Consider the following 21,532-nt stretch of genomic DNA (forward strand, 5'->3'; position numbering starts at 1 on the left):
GACAGCTAAATGCTAGAAAATAATTTAAAAGAAACAAATGAGTACAAGCGGCATACAGCTTTGATTAATGCCATCCACACCGACAGCCGGCAAGGTGGTTTAAGCCAGCAGAGCCATTTAGTTGAAAATAATATATATACTGTATACACACACTAGATAGAGGATGTTTTGCATTTATTTTAGGAACAAGATGCAGGCGTTTCGCTAAAATGGTTTTATAATTTCCATATTTTGTTCACGCTTGAAATGAAGAGCAGCTGTGCCATTTCTGTCCATGTTCTCTGACACAACACAGAACAGTATAGTGTCAGATAAAAGAAAACCTTCGAAGATGCATATTACTTTTAACATAATTTAGCCGACTAAGCATCTGCAAAATATCCAGAAGGGAAATCTGAATGCGAATTGATAGTTAATTGTTTATCTGGTGGTGCATAGGAATATTTATAATCAACAAGGTATCTATCAGGAGTCTCTTGTTCTTAATTTAAACATCCTGAGTAATTCCAGAAAACAATATGTTATACTTATTGAAACAAACCCTCTCTATTGTTGCTGCTGGCTAACCATTGATTTCACAGTGATTGTGTCCACCTGAGCATAATTCACAACAGGACAGTTACTGGTAGGGTTGAAACAGCTTTTTCAGTTGAATCTAAACCAGGTCAGATGATGACAACTCACAAAATTGTGTCTTGCATGCAGCCTTCTAAAAACACATGAAAATCAACAAAGACATCCTTAAATGTGGATAGTTCCTGTGTACTGACTCATTTTGCTCTTCAGGGAAATGTACTGACTCCAAAGTTGGCAGGACAGAAGTTGGGACCGTCCACTGACTGCAGGCAAAGCACCCCCCCCCCCCCTTTCTTCCTGCCCCTTTTTCTCCCCCTCTCCTCCAAACACTTTTGCCTGCATCTCTGTGGTTTTTCCACAATGCTGCTGATATGGTGCTTAGAATTACGCAATAGTGCTGCCCCTCCCATCTCTCTCTCCTATCTCTCTCTCCCTCCCTAACGCGTCCTGATATTAATGACACAGCTATCTGAGGCAGCGGCAGTTCCCCTGCGCGCTCTCTCTCCTGCAGGCTGTGCTCATTCACATACTCTCACACACACACACACACCGCAAACCAATAGGATACTGGACACACACTCACATACTCCTATACTTTTAATCTACAGCTGCAGGCACTGATATACACTCACACTGCGATCTGCATTTAGAGAGTTTTGAGGTTATATCAGAAGCAGCTGACTTTAAAAACAGTTATTTCTCCATCTGAAATCTCACTCAGAAAATGAGGACAATTGGGATTTGCGTTTTTGCCGGTCTCCTGCTGACAGCCAGCTGGGCAGCGGACTTTGCCGTCAACTCACACCAGAGATGGGATGTTAGAGGAACTCTTCCTTTGGGATCTGAATCTGGTACCCCCTCCTCCTGTCACATGAAGCTGAGACCATCCGGCCAGTGCGGGACCTCTGGGGTCGGGGCAGAGGACGGGGAGGACTGCCCTTACCAGCTCACCCTGCCTCCCCTCACTATCCAGCTGCCCAAGCAGTTCAGGCTGCTGGAGAAGACAATGAAGGAGCTGCAGAGCTTGAAGGAGGTGGTGAACAAGCTGAAGAGCGGGTGCCAGGAGTGTCGCGGCACAGCACGAGGCAATGGAGCTTTTGGAAATCAGCAAGCGGACCAGGGACAGTTCCACATTCAGAGGGACACTGGGGGAGAAGTGAGGCTGGACCTGACGGGACAGGAAGGGCTAGGTGGGTCCAGTCAGGAAGAGAGGGGAGATGGGATGGTCCCTGGAGCTACTGTGGATGTTGCTGGACCAGGACATGGCTCTAATTTTGGGAGGATTACACCGAGCCCGAGCACTATGCAAGAGATGCAGGTATGAAGTACGGTTAAGTCTTAAATACAGAATAAAGTAAAGACATTAATAATAAACACCTGATTGAAATAAGCAGGATTTTACAAAGGGATAAGATCAGTTTTCTCAAACATTCTGGTTTAATGCAATGTGCATGTATTTTATAAAATCATTATTCTTTATTCTAAGAATTTCTTATGACAAATGTTGATAAAAGTTATCAGTGTGCTTAGTCATCCAATCCTAAATCAGGACAGGAAATAGAAAATGTTTAAACTGTCCCACAAAAAGATATAGTCGAACAGTCCTGTGGCGCTGCACCAGGTTCTGTATTTCAGAGAAAACCATGTAACTCAGTAACCCAGCATCATTAACAGTTTTATAACTCTGATTTAAACAAATTAAACAAAGAATGTGCTTTAGAAACACTGAAGGAATTATGTCACCTGATTCTGTTTAGCCAAATGTACCCAGCTGTAATGTAAACAGGTGAGATGTTAAAAGGACCTGTAAAGTCCTACCTGGCACCCATCCACCAGGGAAAATTCCTGATATTATAAACAGGGTGGATAATCAGCGTCAGACACCAGCCAAACGGCGGTAAATTTTAGCTCTGTCTGCTTAGTTTGTTGACTCTCACAGCCACTTTGGCAGACGGCCAACCATCACGCAGACTCGTTTTGTATTCTACCATTCTAATTGGCTGGTAAAAAACAATGAAGGAGGCTGGTGACTTCAGTAATCCACCTGCTTTGTATTCTGTGCACACAAGTCATTCTCTCTCATCGCTCCGGCCTTTCCCAGGTGAAGCTGAATAGGATGTCAGCCAGCCTGCGCAATGCCAGGAGCCAGATCTCGGCTCTGCAGGGCCGTCTGGAGGGGATCAACCTGCTCAACATGGACAATGTGCAGGACATGGTGGACAGGAGGGTGGAGAACATCACTGGAGTGGTGAACAAGCTCAGTTCCACCTGCACCAGCCAGTGTGCAGTGCAGAACACACCTCAGTGTAAGGCTGCTTTCAATATAATTAGTTTGTCTTTAACAACAATTTTTCATTTCAGCATTTCAGTATACATGTATTCTCTTTGACTGAACCCCCACCCCAATTTCTTTGTGTTTCTGTTGTGTTATTTCTGTTCCATCTTTCCTATTTCAAAAAGATGCCTCCCCTCTCTCCTTTTCATGTTTCTTATTTTCATGACACCCTTCCTCTATTTGCTTATTTTCTCTTTGCTGCTTTCCATTCCCTTTAAATTTCAAACTAGGGGTGGAACAAAATATCAATACGGCAAAATATGGTCGTCCTGACTTGTGTGATACAATCATCGAATCACTGTTGCCAAGGATGGATTTTTTTTTTAATTGAAAAAGAATATGGCACTCTAAACAAACTTCACTGCCAATTTGGCTCACTTTGGCGTCACTTCTTCATGATTCCTCACAACGTCGCCTCCGACATAATTAAGGGTAATGTGAACGGAAGTTATTTGGCCAAAGACGCAATTGGCAAGGGGATCAAAGGAGATGACAGAGGTATAATTTCAGACATTAAAGAAAATAAGTTACATGATGAAGCATGATAAGAAGTGAAACTGACACCAAATTGCAGTAAATAAATACATTAATCCTGCCCTTAATCTTTTTAGGGTAATTTTATATTATTCAGCTGATCAAATATCTTCATGCATCATTGTATGAACTTCTTGGAAAACAGTAATCATTGTATAATCACTGTATCGTGATGTAATCGTTATAATGGGCAACATATTGCATAGTGTATCATAATGTATTGTTAAGCATCGTATCGTGAGTTACACTGTGATGCCCATCCCTATTCACCACATATGTTGGATGTAAAATCCTTCAGCACATAACAGGTAAGTCTGTCATCTTGGGTAGTTGCTAGGAGATTTTTCTGGCATGAATCAATCCAATCATTCCTAAGTGAACATGGTGACTTCAGTAATCAGTCCAAATGGCCCAGCTCTGGGTGCTCACCTTCACCCGATGTGGCCTCTCTTTCTGGGAAAAGGGATGTGAAATCATTGGGTGACAATTACACTAAAGTACACAGAGTCTTTTCTGTTTTTGTTTCGACATGCCTTCTCAATCAAGTATATGAAAAAAATACTAATTTTTTTATGCTAGTGTGGGTACAGCACCATCTATATGTCCTTTACATTTTTCTTAGTAGTGCCTCATACGGCTAAGTGCAGCCATAGCAAAAATCACAACAGCAAAATAACTTTAGGTTGAGGTCATGCTTTGCACGAGTGAAGCAGTATGACAACTAGGGTCAAAGTGAGAATTCAAATTACCCCTTATATAACAAATTCAAGTGCTCTCACATTCTTATACTCTCCATATGGACAAACTCAAAAAGAGGGGAGAGATAAAAAAGAAAGAAACAGAGACTCCTTGACTTCATGGTGAGAACATGTTTAAAGGGTTTCTTCACTCTGTCAAGAGGGAGTGGAAAGATTACTAGTGGAGACTAATGATGGAGACTTTTCAAAAACTGTATCTCAAACTAGCCGAGCATCACAAACAATCTACTTTACATTGATGTAAAAGCTTATTTGGATGAGGGCGCAGTTGAAAGGCAGGCTTCTTTTCAGTCTGAAACTGAATTATATCCTGGTATTGCATGAGTGAATGTGACACTATATTGGGGCTTTTATGTTGAAAACATGCAAGCTTATTTCTAAGTAGATTAGCTGGGACAGTGGTGTGAAGGGAATCCCGGCTTTCTTCATCTTCCACTGTGTTTTCTTCTCTCCTAAACTTGCCTCTCCTTCTCCCTAAGATCTTGTCCTCTTTCCCTTTTACATTTATCCTCTGTTCTCCATCATTCCTATCGTATCTTAACTCTTTTTTCACTTCACTTGCTGTTACGTTCTCAATCTCCCTCTCTTTTTAATCCCCTTTCCGAGTGCCTTACTTCTGCCTCTACCCCCTGCCTCTCTCTTCCTCTGGAGGTCATGCTCTTGAGTGCTCATTCCTGCATAAAACAACTCGCTCTCATTATCTCTCGACGATGACACAAGGAGTAATGTGGGCCAATTTCCCGACATTAGTCACGGATGGCACACAGGGTCGGAAACGTTTGTGTTTGTACATCAATCCTTCATGTTTAACTCGAGAAGATGCAGATCATTCTGTTGCAAGTCAGAAAAATTGTGCCGGTTTGTTATTAAGTGGATTAAGACAGGAGACAGCTGTTGTTTTCATGGAAACTCACCAAAATACTGATAAGAGATCTGCAGTTTTGCAACATGGGTATAAATTATGTGATTGCTGTTTTACTCAAGTAACTCTAACATGCTTGAAAAGGCATAAGGAAAAAGATTAAGAAATGTTTGATCCATTACATATAAAGAAAAATAACATGAGTCATTCAAAAACGATATATTTCCAATTTAAACTTTAAAACTATTCTAAATTTATGCCCCACCCTCCACTCTTGTACACAGTGCAAAAGGACTTATAGTGAAAAATACTTTCCAGTTATTTATTACAATGTGAAAAGTGCTTAGTGGAGCAATTCATGGCGTAATGGCTCTCCTGACTCCTGAATACTGAAACCATCCAGCTGCCAAATTGACGCTGAATCATTAATCTAATTACTTGTTAAATAGAGATTTGCACAAACCAAATTAAATGCTGTTTTCATTGAAAGCAGGAAATGCAGGCATGTCTTAAAAGTATTTAACTCTAATGAATATTAAACTAGATAATGTTATTAGGAGTGGTCTTAGGCAGATTTCTTTGTGTGGATAGGATCCATGGCGAGGGGTCATTCAAGAACAAATGTAAACCACTTGCAAACACTGTACAGGGATTTAGAAAGTAGCTGCACTAGTACAGCTCATTAGGCTACAGTACTCAGGCAGTTCAAACTACATTTACACTCAGTGGGGTAACAAAAAGGCATTTAAGGACACACTTTTTCCCTTCCTTTACTCAAACGATTCTGCACCAAGCTTAAAAACACAACAGGGCATAAGCTAGTGCAACACTGGCATACATTAGCTGGACATTTCAGTAATGTAGGAATGCAATTTCACCGTCAAGTACGTTTGTCAAGATGCTTTTATCACTCACAGCCTTGTAAGCATTTATTCCAACCTCTTTGCCAATTTCCCGACCCTGCCCTAAACACTACTCTTCACTTTCACTCCTGCAAGACATACGAGGGCCTTGAGGTGAATGGATAGCAATTCTTGTTGCTGTTCAGCTACATTAACTCAATTATAAACAAAGAGAATGGATGCCTGGTCCGACACATTGTCAGGAACTGCTCGACTGCGCACAACTTCCTTGAGGAAGGGTGTTGCTTTTTCATGAGAGTTTCTGTCAAAACAGACAGCGGTATTCAATACAAGTCGTGTTTGTGGGGAAAGATTATACTATCACTTTGGATAGGTGTTTCCTTCCAGTACAGCTGCTAATCTAAGTTAACAACAGGGAATGTTTTCCCGATAAGAGTCTTCTTCCTTTTATGCCAATCATGTATCTGTGTGCAGTCAGTCAAGCAAGCAATGTGGTTTTAAAACAGTGGGTTGTCTATTAAAGCAGGCCAGTAATCAGCCTTTAATCTCTCATGGAAGTTAGTTAGCAGGCAAGAAAGCAGGCAGAGTAATCAGCCACCCAATTAACCATTCATTTGTCTCAACAGCCGCCTCAACAGTCTGAAAGCAAATCAGGCAGCAAGTCATCAGTAAGAGGCTGATATCACAGTTATTTAGGTCAGGCAAAGTGCCAGATGTAGTTAGATGAGACGGCTCCCGTCTGTCCTGACATACTGAAGGTCCGGTTGGACAGATGGGGACAAATTAGTAGAGCAAGATGCGAAGGAGGAACGACTTTCAGATACTTAAAAGGAAGGAATTGATGAAATTATTCATATTTTGAATGCAAGGCAGACAAGGGTTAAATATTTTTGACCTCACACTTAACTTCAAGACTGCCTTCTAAATCTGCTGCCATTCTGTACCTTGTAAAGAATGGGTAAATATAAAGAATGTCGATTGCTGAAGAGTCAAAGGAATTTAAGACATTTAAGGTGCTTTTTAGTTTTGACGTTTCTTCTACAGTAGTTACAATTGCCTTCTAATTTAATCTTTAAAAGGAAAACAAATGTCTAACCTTGCACTAAAGGCTCGAAGGCACCATGATGGCACTCAAGGAAACACTTTTCAGTCAAGACTTCCCTCCTTGTACTCAAAGAAACCTGACGTCTGGGCTTCTGTAATCAGTGCCCCCCCCCCTTTTCCTTGCTCTTTTTATAATCTACCAAACGCCTAAACAGATTTAACAGCGTGACAAAACTGTATCAGCAGCGGAGTGCGCCAAACAAACTCTGCATGCAGCCTGCCCAATGTCAGGATGATTTTAGCCCCAGGTGCCGAACATGCAGGGAGGGGGTACGCCTCTCTAATCCACTTTTACACTTTCCCACGTTTTGACAAGTCTGTTCCTTTCAATTCCCAAATGCTAACTGACAGGGGCCTTTGGACCTCAGTTACTGGTTAGGGTCAGTGGCCTGCAGCGCGACACAGGGGACAGGAGCAGGAGTTTGCAAAGTAAGTGAGCAGGTATAAAAAGAAATTAGGGAAAAGATCTTGGAAAAGTAGCGAGGCTTGATGAAATGGGCCTGTGGAGCAGCACAGGGGAAGGTCAATTACTTTTATCCTCCAAAAGTAGCTTTTGTCCTTTATTTGCTTTCATGTCGGATACAAAGTGTGATTTTTTGAAGGGGACATTATGTTGAGAACCGGGAGATAGGCTAAAGTTTGTCTAAAATGCTTGGATTGCGATTAATGCCTTGATGCCTTCTGAACTTGAGCTTGATCCCTCGAGGAACCGGGGAATATTCTGGTAACAGATTGGCTAAAGAACACGCTGAACTACTTTGTGATGGAATAAACTGCCCCGGAAATTAATGCAGGAATGAGAACATCCAAAATGGTTAAAGCCGGATTTTGCGCTAACTTATCGCATTCTCTTTTCCTATCCCTAGCTTCAGGGGCTTTTTCTATTAATGCCTCATGGTTGAGGCAGAGAGGTGCCATATAAAAGATTGAAAATGATACACCAAATGGCCCTTAAATACTGCCCTCTCTTCTTTTTATCCTTATTCTCTTTGCCTTCCAACAGTCATCCTGGCCCCTCGGGACTGTTCTGACTACAATGTGCTGGAGGCGAGGAAGAATGGTGTGTACCGCGTGACCCCTGATCCCCGCAACGGGACATTTGAGGTCTTCTGTGACATGGAGTCTTATGGAGGGGGATGGACCGTGATACAACAACGGCTTGATGGGTCTGTCAGCTTCAATCGCACATGGACAGAGTATAAGAAAGGCTTCGGGAACCTCAGGTAACCAGCTCGGGTATAATTTAGGATCACCTATCTTGAGATGTCAAAAGATTTGGGAAAACTGTAGACTCAGGCTAGAGCCTGTCAAGTCTTAGATAGAAGAGGCTGTCTATAAAAGCCTCCAGCAAAACTGAAATTTTATTCTTTTGTTTTCTTTGAAAAAATGTACATCATTGTTAAATAGTGCACATACAGTACTTGAGAAATGTGTTTACTTGATTTTTTGTTTGCATGATTAAATATTCAAACAGGACAAAGGTAGAAAAGAGAGGAGTTTTTATATGGACTTTTTTGGATGACTGTAGTGCTACCAACCCAATTGACAGGACAGTTGATGTTTTTTGGCACTGGAGCACCTTTTGATATTATAAATCACTATGCCTTTGGGGATGGTATTCTAAAACACCTGAGTAACCATTTAACAAAACCATTCAAAAGTCAAACTCAACTGCTACAAACAAAACATCCACTGAGAAAGTTATCATATACTCTCCCACATCCATGGACCAGAAACTGGCTTTTTACTATCTTCTCAGACACACTTTACTGGCACCTACCATCTGCTCAGTTAACAAAAGGAGCGAGCTTAATTGACTCAAACCTTTTTAAAATAAATCATCTAGGATACAACACTAATTAAGGATTCTAATGTTATTTATGACAAGCACATTGTATCTATTAGCACCAAAAGAGACCCAACCGTGCTGAAACTTTAACAGAAGGCATTTGTTAAAAAACAGCTTCACACTTGCCCCCACCACTTGAGAGTGCCCAGTCCCTCAGCGCTGAGTAGACTTAACGAAGCACACCTGCTGTCACTTTGACTGATTAGTCACACCTGTTCCCACTGTCGCTGATTGTCACATGCAAAGAACAACAAAGTTCACCACTGAAATAGAACTAAAAGATTTTAATTTAGAGCAAAAAAAGTTTTGATTTCAGCTCAAAAGGAAAATTACAAATAGTTATATTTTGGAAGCAGGACCCAATGAAAATATAAGGAAAGCTAAATTTCAACACTGACTATATTCCGTTATTGCAGCACTCTACTATCACATGATTCATTTTTGTTATCTACCTCTCCCCTCCTGGCAGAATTTTACGAGGGAAATAACCCTAGACACCTCTTGATAACCATGCCTACAGATCTAGTATAACCTCCCACTGAAAGAGTAATGTCTCCTCTTATATTTCTTTTACTGTCACATCACCGTCTCCTCTCTTCTCACCTGCTCGGAGGAATACATTCAGTTGAAGCGACTGTGTGCATTTTCTAATCAAGTGTAGAAGCCCGTTCACAATCCATCTTTCAGTGCTCATTGTTTTTCTCCCTCCTTTCTCTACTTTTCCCTCTGCTGTAGAGGTGAGTTCTGGCTGGGCAATGATCATATCCACTTGATGACCAAAGCCAAAGACATGATCCTGCGTATCGAGCTGGAAGACTTTGAGGGGGTTCGAGAGTATGCTAAATATGACCAGTTCTACGTGGCTAATGAGTTTCTGCGCTACCGGCTGTCTATCAGTGGATACAGGTACAATATCTGATTCTTTGAGTGCATGCATATGAGATCATATTACCAAAAAGGAGGGCTTAATCTTATATAATTGACTTGTCATTCTAGTGGCTCAGCTGGGAACGCCATCAGTTTCAACAAGCATTTCAACCACGACCAGAAGTTCTTCTCCACGCCCGACCGCGACAACGACATGTACCCCTCCGGAAACTGTGGCGCCTATTACAGCTCCGGCTGGTGGTTTGACGCCTGCATGTCCGCCAACCTCAATGGGAAGTACTATCACAAGAGGTACAAGGGGGTCAGGAACGGGATCTTTTGGGGAACATGGCACAACATGTCAACGGAGTACTACCCCACCAACTACAGGCAGGCCTTCAAAACGGTCAAGATGATGATACGGCCCAAAAACTACGCTCCTTAAAAGTCCGGATAAATATTCATGAGTAAAGTCAATTGGAAAGATACACCGACAAACATAAAGAAAGACAGTCAGAAATGGAAAAACACTCCAGTCAGAATCTCATACACATAGTCAGTCATGCATACGTGTACACCTAAAAAAGACTATAAGCTCTGTAGACAGTTTGGATGCAGTAAAAACTAAAATAATTAGGAAACTGAGCTATACCTTTTCCCTTTTTAGTGAGTATGGCCTTCAAAAATGTTGAATTTAAATGATCCCAATAAAGGACAGTGGACTATAAATGATGATGGACTAATAAAAATATCACCATACATGCTGTGTAAAGGCCAGCCCCCTATAGGGGCCATAATATTATATGGAGGGTTACAATGAGAGATTTCTCACAGTTTCTCTGACATTTCTCCACTTTCTGTTCTGCTGCCTCCTGATATACACCCAGCGGAGATGCTGCACAGCACACAGAAGTAGTAAAAAGTAATGAGCTATCATTTTCCTCGCTCTGAATGGTTTAATAATTAAAAGCGGCCACTCAAGTGAGGTATATGGAAGGTAATGATACAGCTTTGAGTGGGACTGAAATTCATTGTGAAAGACTTCATGTTGGGGTTCAAACTGTTTTTTATTGTGTTTTTTTTAAAAGAAAAATAGAATTACAGGAAGTGCTTTGTGCAGCAGTGCTAAAGTGATAGTTTCTGTGTCGTTTATTGAATAACACCAGGACACTTCAACTAATGTATCATCATCCTGAACAATATTAAATATCCCAGTGTAATAATATGCAGCCTGAAAAAGATTTATATTGGATAACTCCCAAATGCATCCTGGATTATTGATGCTTTAGTAAATTGTTCTTGACAGCAGCCTCAGAGAGGGACACTGTTACAAGAGAATAAAACATTTCCAATCCTGATCTGTAGCTGCTCTGAGGTACAACACATTTCCTGATGCCATACACCAGTTTTTTTTCACATATCTGAAAAAAAAACTAAGGCCTACCAGACTCACCACTTGTACAATACTGCTGCCTAATGTTAGAAAACTGTATTGCATCATTTAGTCCATTCTATACACACTGTGAATGGGAAGGACGGGGAACGTTTTGCTTAAAGGACGTGTACAGTATTTATTTTATTTTGTGAGGTATGATAGCTTTTATAAAATACATAGGGCATACAGAGCAAGGTTCAATGATTGTTGATATTTGAGCAATGATAAAGACTGTGCATTATTGTGACCATTCATAGTACTTATGTGTGTGTATTTGGAGCTTTGTGTGTGTACAATATTGATCTTTTCTATCAGTCATATTCAGCTGTCATGCCAAAAGATATGCACTTTTTATATCAAAAGATGAATAAAGTTCTAATTACATGGCGGTGTACATTGAAGTGTTTTGTTGTTTTAGATCAAACTTTTGCCTTGTTTTTAAAATGATTTTTATTTTCTTGTAACCTACTGATTAATCTACACACAAATGTACGTTGTGCATTGGTCTCCAAAACTCTGCAGAGTTTGTAGTTGAACATTTAGGGCTATTTAAAGCATTTATAAACCGAGGGATGAGTCGCTGCATGCACATAAAAAAAAAATGAGTTAAAGAGGTGCAGACTCAATAAAGCAACTCAATAAAAGAATGAGTTCAAATTAACTCCACAGAGGATAAATGATCAAACCATGTGCCTGTGACTTAATGTCTTTTTTTCTTTATGTGATAATCAAATTGATAAAAAAAAAGTTGTTTCAGGCATAGAAGCGAGGTAACGAATGAGGAATGGAAAAGTAACTAACTACTAGTTGAATGTATCTAGTTTAATGGGGAGGAATAATACCAAAGTAACCAGGGAACAAGTGAGGAACAAACTACTAGTTATACTTTAGTTCAGGGGAGAAATTTGGGATTTATCACAAGGGGAAAAAATTAGGAAATAACTACAAGCAAACCATTGTACAGTTAAAAAACTGGGTGTCGCAGCTAAGGAACAAATGAGGAATACATAAGGAATTGACTTCTAGAGAACAACTAGTTAATTACAAAGTTGCTAATGGTAAGTCTACTAATGGTTCACTATTAATTAGTCCCCATTTCCTGGTACTATGGATCAAAGGAGGAACAAATGAGGAGGTAACTCCTCTTTATCATCAGCCAATGGGAAGAAACATTGACATAGTTAATAGAAACAAATGAGGAGTGAATTGTTAACCATTAGTTGACCTCCTCCATATCTATTTATATTTGTATCTATCTATATATATATACTATTATATTCATTCAAGAATCGCATGTGTTTTATGGTGAACGTCCTGATACAAATTGATCCAGCTCCTGTATCATGTTCTATTCTAAACAGCAATTTCACAGGAAAATGAAACAACAGGGGATTTTTCACAAGCCTTGTGTAATGTGTGATAAAACACATTAGATCCCTAGGACACGACACAGTTTTTTTTTTTTAAATCTTCATGTTTTTCTTGCTTAAGAGTCTTACCTCATCTAGGCACTGGAAAGCAGGATTAGCAGAGACAGCAGCTCTAGGAGAGGGCTGCTCCTCCGGGAGTGGAGCATCAGGTGCAAGTGCCACCAAAGGGATGTTGTCTTTTTGTTCTTCCACCTCATCTCCATCTCTGTTAGGAGGCCTGTTTCCCTGCTGCTCCTCAGATAGACTCACTAATGTAAAACACATAGACAGTTACAGATTGACCAGTCTGTTATGAGACTACGGTTGACTCAGGGTGAATTTATAGCCCTTTTCCTCAACCAGTAAAAAGTAAATGATATGTTAACAAGAACATATAGGCCAAGTACTCAGAGGTTGAGTTTTACAAATGAAATAATCCTTTATTTAAAAAAAGAAGAGGTATGTCACTTTAAGGTGAAAACAAAAAGCATGCAATATTTTAGTTTTGTGACTATAAACCATTTAAACCCACTGTTAAGTCATTGTTAGTACAAATAAAGCAGAAAAGTATGCAACTGTTTCTCTCGTCGTTGTTTTTCTAGCCTACTATATGCAAAAACTGATTTAAAATAACAAAACCCTGAAGTCATGCAGCGACAGTCGAACATGTTATAAAACCCAGGAGAACAAACAAACGTACAAATATCAATGCAGTCGACTTACTTTTGAATTGTAAGACGCTTGACACACTTTCTCAATGCTCGGTTATTTTTTTCCTACAAAACTGCAAGACTATGTGCTTTAAATCGTGTAAAAACCGCTAATGTTGATGTTAGCAAAACTCAATCACAGACTTCTCTCGCACTTCCTCGAGAGCGTTTTGCGGTTACCATGGCAGCGACGCAGCACGTCCCTGTGCTGCAGTGAAACTCCTCATTTTCACATCGGTTGTCCTATCATAAACTGTTTAAAGTGTAATTATTAACAGTCAATTGTTTGCATGTGAGCATTAGCCTTCTTAGATTCTGCTATGTAGATAATCAACAAAGATGTAACAATGTTTTAAACAAGCGCATAAATCCAAAATCTTACTTTACACTTGCAGTGTCTCTCCAGCAGGTGGCAGTGTGTAGCAATTTACTGTGATATATCACCAACATTTGTCATGCATTGGCCACACAGCAGCATCAAAGGGCTGCTGACTGAATACTTTGAATGCAAATGCTCTAAAATTAAACAGTATTCAGTTGACCTGAATACAAGGTGAAGGAGATGGTGATGGTGAATATTGCTTTTCTTCTGTTATCTATTTCCCCACAGTGCACCCTGGGAGCTGGCATGGTCCATTTTTCACTCCCTGGAACAGCTGCAGGGATGCTTTATCTCAGGAATGTATGTGCATGCCAGTTTATATGAGTTTTAATACAATATAAAGAAGAAAGAGATCCTTTTGGATTTTTTTTTGTCAACAATCATTTGCAAATTAAGGCACAAATAAACTACAGGCTAATAGTAAAGAAATCATAGATGCCTGAACATAACATGATTGATGCCATGTCAATCCCTTCCCCTCCATGGTGTTGTAAGCCTTGAATCTTTTGCAATAATTTCAAGGGGATGTACGCACTTTGTTTCCTCCTTGGCATGTTTCTGATGTACCTTGTGTTGATTGTCTGTCACACAAATCAGCCTCCTCTTCAAAGGCTGTTTTCAGGGTTACTTACATGGTAATTCTAGACTAAAACACACCACATGGTCAAACATATGGTGCAGGTACATATGGTGCAGGTACGTGCAGGAAACATGCAGAGAGGGTTCAAATGTGCACAAGTTCTGACTGCAAACACACAATTGAAACAAACTCCCTTTTATGCATTTGCTTACATGCATATATCAGACTTGACCTTAATGAGTTTACTGAGTTTAACTGGCTCAAGTATATATACACTATACACTATGCAGTTTGGCTATTTTGGCAGAAGGGACAAATACTTTTTTTGTGCACATAGTTAAATAACATTTTTTTTTTTTTTTAGTCTTTAGCAGTCTTTAGTGAGTGCACTGCAGTTTTATTTAACACATTACCCATAGTTCGGCTTCTGCTTTAAGTTCTAAAACTCTGGTCAAATCATAACAGTGGCAAGCTTTTTATAATATAATTCATGGCACCCCTTACATGTAAACATGAAAAGCTTTAATGATTTATTTTTATGCTGACCAGTTTGGTTATTGATGTCCTTTTTTGTTCTTGATGCAAAACAAATTACCCAAATAGAAAGAGTTAATTCATTCATGCAGAACGGAGATAAAATAAAAAGATTTGGTTTGATAAACAGAGGGGTAATGAATGTGAGTTTTATGCTCTTTGTACATGTAAAACCAAATTAGACTGCATAGCAGGTTGTTTAATGAAAATTGTTGATAGGATCATTTTTTTGCCGTTCCTGTTGAATCCAAACTAACCCCTCTGGACTTTGAGAAACTGTTTTTGAACTGAAATCAGGTTCCCAAATTAACCTTGAATCATCTCCAACTGTCTGGCTATTCCAACTTCTAATTCCTGGCAGACTGCAGTTTACTTTCTGATGAAATATGCCCCTCCATTTGCTCCTTTTATTTGTATTACCATTTCTGGCTAAATAAACCCCAGTGTAATAGTTATTTTGGGGCAGAGCACTGGCAAAAGAACAAGAGTACCCAGGAAGTGTCCGAGTTAATTGTTTGATGCTGAGTAAGTCGTCAATTTATTTGATTTATTGACATGAACCATTCCAGTGCCCTATAGATATTTTCAGATGTTGCTTTACTCTTTAATTTGAGTCGGTTTTTAAAAAAAAAATGCTGACTAAATGTGTTATAAAAGTTGTTTTGCCATGTTTTCCCGTCAAGCCAACCAAAATTGCTGGTTTGAGATTCATGAGCTGAGAAGTTTTTTTTTTGTTACATTTCACAGAAACTGCTGTGAAGTTTAACGATCTGCAACAGATGTTGATGATGCATGTTGAGTCAGTTAGATAGCAAAGAGAAAGACTGGAATTACACAGACTGTTGTAGAAGTGTGTGCCTGGGTAACAGCAGTTGAGATGATAAGTTGATAACACAGATACATTACATCATAATACATTGTTATGGTGGTTATCATGGCATTGTACAGAAACTCATTGTCCACTGAACCAGACTGAGTGTTGGTGAAAGCCTGATATTTGATCTAGTACGATTTGGTTCATAGATTTGTTTCATCAAAACATTTCCAATAACTGTGTTTGACTGCCAAAAAAGGAATGATTTAATACCATCAGCCTCTGCTGTGCTTTGTATGTGAAGCTAATGAGCAAATAATGGTACACTACAGGCCAAACTGCAATTTTGAACATTGTAAACACTGAACCTTCTAAGTATCAGCATATTAGCGATGTAATGTTAGCATGTTGACATTAATAATAATAATGCATTTGATTTTTATAGCGCTTTTCTAAGTACTCAAAGACACTTAACAAAGAATAACAACAAAACAGTGAACACAAAACAACAAAGAAATAATGTAAAAGCAGGAGGATGAGAACAGAGTTTGTTAGTGGTTGTAGGCGATGTTGAAGAGGTGAGTTTTTAGGGATTTCTTGAAGGTGGAGAATGAGGGGGAGTTTTTTTTTGGGAGTGAGTTCCAGAGGGTGGGAATGGCGATGGAGAAGGCCCTGTCCCCCCAGGACTGATGGTTTGTCCTGCAGAGGGGGGGACAGGAGGTTTGCGTCAGCAGACCTGAGAGTGCGGGTGGCAGTGTGCCTATGGAGTGTTTTAAAGGTGATTAAACTTTCCTTTTTGATAAATCTTATAGTTAGGGCTGGTGCTGGTGTAGACCAGCTCTTAGTTATGCTGCTATAGGCTTAGACTACCGGGGAAACTGGCACCCTGAGCTCCTCTCTCTCTCTCTCTCTCTCTCTCTCTCTCTCTCTGCATATACAGTACATCATATTACTACATGTATCTATCTATAAATCTCAGTCACTAACCACCTACTTTCCTGGGAGCTCTTGAGCTCTCCTAGGCTCCTCAAGATCGTCGGTTGACGGCCTGCCAGAACAACCCCCACCCCACCACTACCCCCTCCCCTCCCCACCGGATTGCTGATGGACGGTCTACCTCCCCCCACCCCCTTGCTCTCTATCCCTCTTCCTGCAGCTTATTCCATCTCTCCCCCTATCCCTTTCCAAGCCCGGCGCAGTCTAGGCCTGTGAAGACTGTGTCGTCATGAGCCGGGGATCCGGCCGAAGATTTCTGCCTTTTAATAAGGCAGTTTTTTTCTTACCACTGTAACTTTTGCTGCTTTGCTAAAGTGCTCATAATGGATAGGCCGGATCTTTGTAACATAGCAATAAGTAAAGTCTTTTTACCTGCTCTTTTGTAATGTTAACAGACAAAGAGTAAGGTATTTTACCTGCTTCTTGTAAAGTGTCTCGAGATAACACTTGTTATGAGTTGACGCTATACAAATAAAAGTTGATTGATTGATTGATTATGAGGAGTGTGGATACGCTGCGATGGGGAGCCAGTGGAGGTTATGAAGGACGGGGGGGTGATGTGTTCAGTGGCATTTAGGGTCAAAGTATGACTGTGCCGCTGAGCTACTACCACGGCATATTAAAAGAAGGGTAACCTCTGCTGCTAGTTTCATTTTTTGTGTGAAATGAGAGCAGGAGCAGGTCAAGAAAAACAGCAACCACAAGTCTCACATTATGTGTGGGCATGCCCTGTCCTGCCCTGTCCATGTGTTTTTGCTCCATAGTTAGTCTGTGCAAACTCTGGAAAAAGTTACTGTATTCTCTGGGGGATGTGTCCAGATTTCTGTTTTACTGCTGCATTGTAGTCACAACAAACTCAGCTTGAGGATTGGGGGTAATTTTACAGCCACCCCTCCACCTCTTTTCATGTGCGGCTAGTTGTAGGGAGACTTAAACATTCTAATTAAAAACACACACACAATGTGCAGCGTTCTTTTTCCATTCCCTAAATCTGCTGTTTCAATTCCTCTTGTCAAAGACTTTGTCCTTCAGACAACGTGTCTTTAGAGGTTTTATAAACAGATGTTTAGAGTCCCATAAAACCTTAACCTGCTTTTATTGAAGCACAGACTGATCATTTGTGCACTTTAAAAACAGAACTAGTCCTTCAGAGGTATTGACCTCAAAATTCACAGATTATGAAGTCATTTCACCTGGAGGACAGAAACATGAATCTCCACACTGTTCTCGTTTTGGATCAAACTCAACTCTCTTTTAAGTTCTGTAAAAATATTTTGCACCAGGTAATCAGAGTTAAATAGACTTCCTTAAACATAAATCCCCCAGAATTTGAGAACTGTGTTTGGCAATCTTTGAGTGGTAATTCATTCCTCACAGTCTCTGCAGGATCCAGGGAGAATCCAATCTCTGGTTGTGTGTCAGTGAGCGGAAGCCAAAAATATGCCCCCCACTGCTTGAACCCCTCTGACTCACCTCTTTACTGTACATGCTTCTTACAACAGCAACAAAGGTTCGACTTGTCTTTCAGTATTTTAAATTCAACTAATGCCACGTTTGTGAGCCAGACACAGCTGTTGTCATTTTTAAAATAATATCTTGACTCGTTTGGCTCAAGTGTGGCCCTTTGAGGCGGTCTAAATCATCAATTACGTGAACAATAGCTTCTTTTTGTTCAAAGCAAATTAATTAGGACGTGTGGACGTGCAAATGTTTCAGAATGTGTCAAGTCATAGGATTTTATAAACAGGCCACAAGCTTGAACTGTAGACTGAGTAAAAAGATTAAGTTCCCCAAAAGTGAAGACAAACATTTTAATAGCTACCTCTAATGGCTGGCTGCACTATAGGTCATAAATCCCGCCTCCTCCATGTTAACAGATGGGACATGGGTCCAACTACAAAATCAAAATAAAAGTCAAATACATTTTGAAAGTTTTGGGTAGCAGAAGCTTCACCAGCCAATCCCTTCTCCACCAACACGTTTTAAAACGACGTCACTAGCGCATTGCGTCAGTACCATTCACTGGGGGTATTTTGAATTCTTGTACGGTGGGAGGAGGTGGAGATGTGTCGTCCATCTTTATATAATGGCAAACTTTTGGAATATATCATATCTGAATAAATGTGATGTTAAACCTTTTTATTTTATTTTAGATGATACCATCAAGGGTCTATTAATGTCACATTTAGTCATGCAATGTTGGTTATTTAAATTATATATCATTTATAAGGGCCGCCCAAAACAAACACATACACATCTGTCAGTTACACTTTACTACTGGACTACACGTTACAATGCAACATGCAGGATGTCAAACATGCAAGTTCATTACATTTACAACCTGCGAGACTGCTTCACTATGTTTTTATGAGATATTCCTTTCAGCACTATTCCAACAGCACCTGGTTGCGTGTTTAAGTAAATGTGTGTGTGTGTGTGGGTGTGTGTGTGTGTGTGTGTGTGTGTGTGTGTGTGTGTGTGTGTGTGTGTGTGTGTGTGTGTGTGTGTGTGTGTGTCTATACTTAGGAACAAATTCTCTGGCTTTTTGAAGCCTTGATTGTTGAGATTGGCTATAGGGCAGGCCTCTGGGATGAGGTCATCTTTTCATTCTTTTCCTCATTCAGGAAGTCTGCACACATGGGCATATAAAGACATAAAATAGAAGATATTTATGTTCTTTTATTCTATTCCTACAGTCTACAATTGCCTAACGAAAAAGAAGAGGTGCAAACTTCAACTGACAATGAAATTCAATATAGAAGATTTTAAAATTCTGATAAGAGTTGAGTTGAAAAAAATTGTTCTTATATTAACTGGTTACATGCTGTTCTTCTCCATGGTATCAATATTGTCCCACTAATGAGGAGACAAGGGGCCTCTTGTTCTCTTTCTACCTTTGATGTGGTGTTTCTCTGTATTTTACAGAGCCAGACCCCGTTCCTCACAAGGCCTTCTTCGCTTCTAAGGGGAGTTCATGTGGAGCTGCTCATGTAACAACTAGCTAATCATCCGTGGCTAGCTTGCACTTCGTGTCCAATAAAGTGAAACAAATTGCAAACTGCTGCATGGATATTTGCATGCAGGTATAACCGCACGAGAAAGAGGAGGCCTCATTTAGCCTTTTCTGCTTCAGTTGGGTTTCATAATGCAGTTTTAGCCCAGCGGGTAATTCATACGCACACTTATGTTAGCTGTGTCTTTTTTTCCTCAAAGAAATGTGTGTTTTTCCATTGTCTTCAAAATAAAACCTCCACCTGCCAAGTAAAATTTTCTGAGTTAATGAAGCTAATCTTACCTTTGACACGAAACAATGACTGTATTCAGTGTCAAGGTATACAAATTCTAATTCCTGGCAAAAACCAATGGAAAAAACTATATTTAAAAGATAATTAGAAATTGGTTCGGAAGCTTAGCTCCATGCTAAATAAAAGCTTAATCAGCTTAAGATAATGCTTTTTTTACCTCAAATGCCCAGTCAAATGATTGCTCACTGGAACCCCGTGAATACATGTCTTTGTTCACATGGAAGATGTTGGAGGATTGCAGAATTGTAACCAGTAAAACAAAGTCCAGCCATAAATGGTAAAAAACAAACAGTAATTCATTCAAGAGTCTGATTTTTCCTATTATTCTACACATTAAGACAGAAATAGACTTTTTATTACTTAAATTAAAGTCAGATATCCCTGTTTGAGTCTTCAATGTCTGATATATTCTGGGTAAAACATTGGCTGTTAGCGCTAGACGTTAATTGATTCCAGGTATGTGACCCCTCATGACCTCTGTGGTGGAATTTATCCAAGCACACCCTACAAATGTCCACAGGGATTAGAGTAAAATCACAACCACCTTCCAGTTTCCACTGAGGAAAGCATACAGATCCCTGTATCCATCTTACTGCTTTCAACAAACCTGTATGGATTTCATGGTCAAAGAATTGGGGCTAAATTGGCATACCTCCCAAGGGTCCTCAAAGGTCACACTACCTCAGATAAACAGGCTTCCATTTGGAGTAGAAATAAACATAGAGGGTCAGGTTGTCTCAATCTGTCACAAGTTATGATTCACTTGGACTTCTAGCAGAGAAACACTAAAGTTATGTAAACATTTTCGTGTTTGGTTTGGGATTAAAGTTAATCCAGGTGGTATTAAGGCTATTTTTCAAATGTGCCAAGACCCTTTTCTTCTCCGTCTTTATCCATAAAATTCCCAGATGCAGGTTCCTTTAAACTGGCATCTCACCCGACTATTACTGGTCTTCTTGAAGTGATTAGAGTGGATCAGCGTCTTGCTATAAATTCACATCTTTTTCAAGCAGCACACATTATCAGACTTCATTACATTCCCAAAAGATGCTGTTCCCTTTTCATGTAATCCAGATGACCAAAGTCTTGCAAATAAAATGACTTTGTCAGTGTGCTGGCCTTTAATTAGCAAATGTTAGCATGCTTACAATGTAGACTAAGATGATGGACATGGTAGGACATGTATTCCACCTGGTCATGGTCAACATGCTGCCAAGGGACTGCAGATGTAAACTATCTCTAAGCTAACTCTGGTACAATGCATCAAATGGCAACATTTATGTTTTCATTTTGTACATGGACCCTTCACAAAGAAAATTACATAAATAAAAAATGTTAGAATTGTCTTGTATGCCTGTTAGCATGTTTAGATTAGCATTAACTCCAGTAAAGCCTCAGAGGCGCTTTCATTGCTGACTCTTAGGCGCACTCACACTAGGCAATTCATACTTCATTCTTTGCCAAGCACGCTTCACCCCTAAAGTCCAGTTCGTTTGACGAATGTGAGTGCTCAGATCTGTGCTCAAGCACGGCACACTTCCTTGGCCCTGGTACGCTTGGAAGAGGTGTGTTTCGGCACGGTACAGTTCATGCACGAACACACGCACGGGAAAACATGG

The 21,532-nt window shown here is 40.0% G+C and overlaps 2 protein-coding genes across 2 annotated transcripts in view; one reads left to right on the forward strand and one right to left on the reverse strand.

The window, feature by feature from the left end:
* The window catches only part of ccdc146 (coiled-coil domain containing 146), a 60,683-nt gene that overhangs the window by 31,779 nt on the left and 7,372 nt on the right, over positions 1 to 21,532 (reverse strand). Inside the window, exon 2 of the mRNA XM_061030423.1 lies at positions 12,683 to 12,861. Within this exon, the coding sequence (XP_060886406.1) occupies positions 12,683 to 12,861 (179 nt within the window). The remainder of the gene's footprint in view (positions 1 to 12,682; positions 12,862 to 21,532) is intronic.
* On the forward strand, positions 1,045 to 11,567 carry fgl2a (fibrinogen-like 2a). Its single transcript, XM_061029625.1, has 5 exons — positions 1,045 to 1,894; positions 2,678 to 2,882; positions 8,036 to 8,255; positions 9,617 to 9,787; positions 9,878 to 11,567. Exons 1-5 carry the CDS (start codon positions 1,301 to 1,303, stop codon positions 10,191 to 10,193), a joined length of 1,506 nt encoding a protein of 501 aa, XP_060885608.1. The 5' UTR covers positions 1,045 to 1,300; the 3' UTR covers positions 10,194 to 11,567.

Source organism: Labrus mixtus, chromosome 22 (genome assembly GCF_963584025.1).
Source record: "Labrus mixtus chromosome 22, fLabMix1.1, whole genome shotgun sequence".
NCBI lineage: Eukaryota > Metazoa > Chordata > Actinopteri > Labriformes > Labridae > Labrus > Labrus mixtus.

Coding starts and splice junctions, on each gene's coding strand:
- fgl2a (XM_061029625.1), top strand. CDS start 1,301: ATGAGGACAATTGGGATTTGCGTTTTTGCCGGTCTCCTGCTGACAGCC. Junction 2,883..8,035: donor AGTGCAGAACACACCTCAGT/GTAAGGCTGCTT, acceptor GCCTTCCAACAG/TCATCCTGGCCCCTCGGGAC. Junction 9,788..9,877: donor CTGTCTATCAGTGGATACAG/GTACAATATCTG, acceptor TTGTCATTCTAG/TGGCTCAGCTGGGAACGCCA.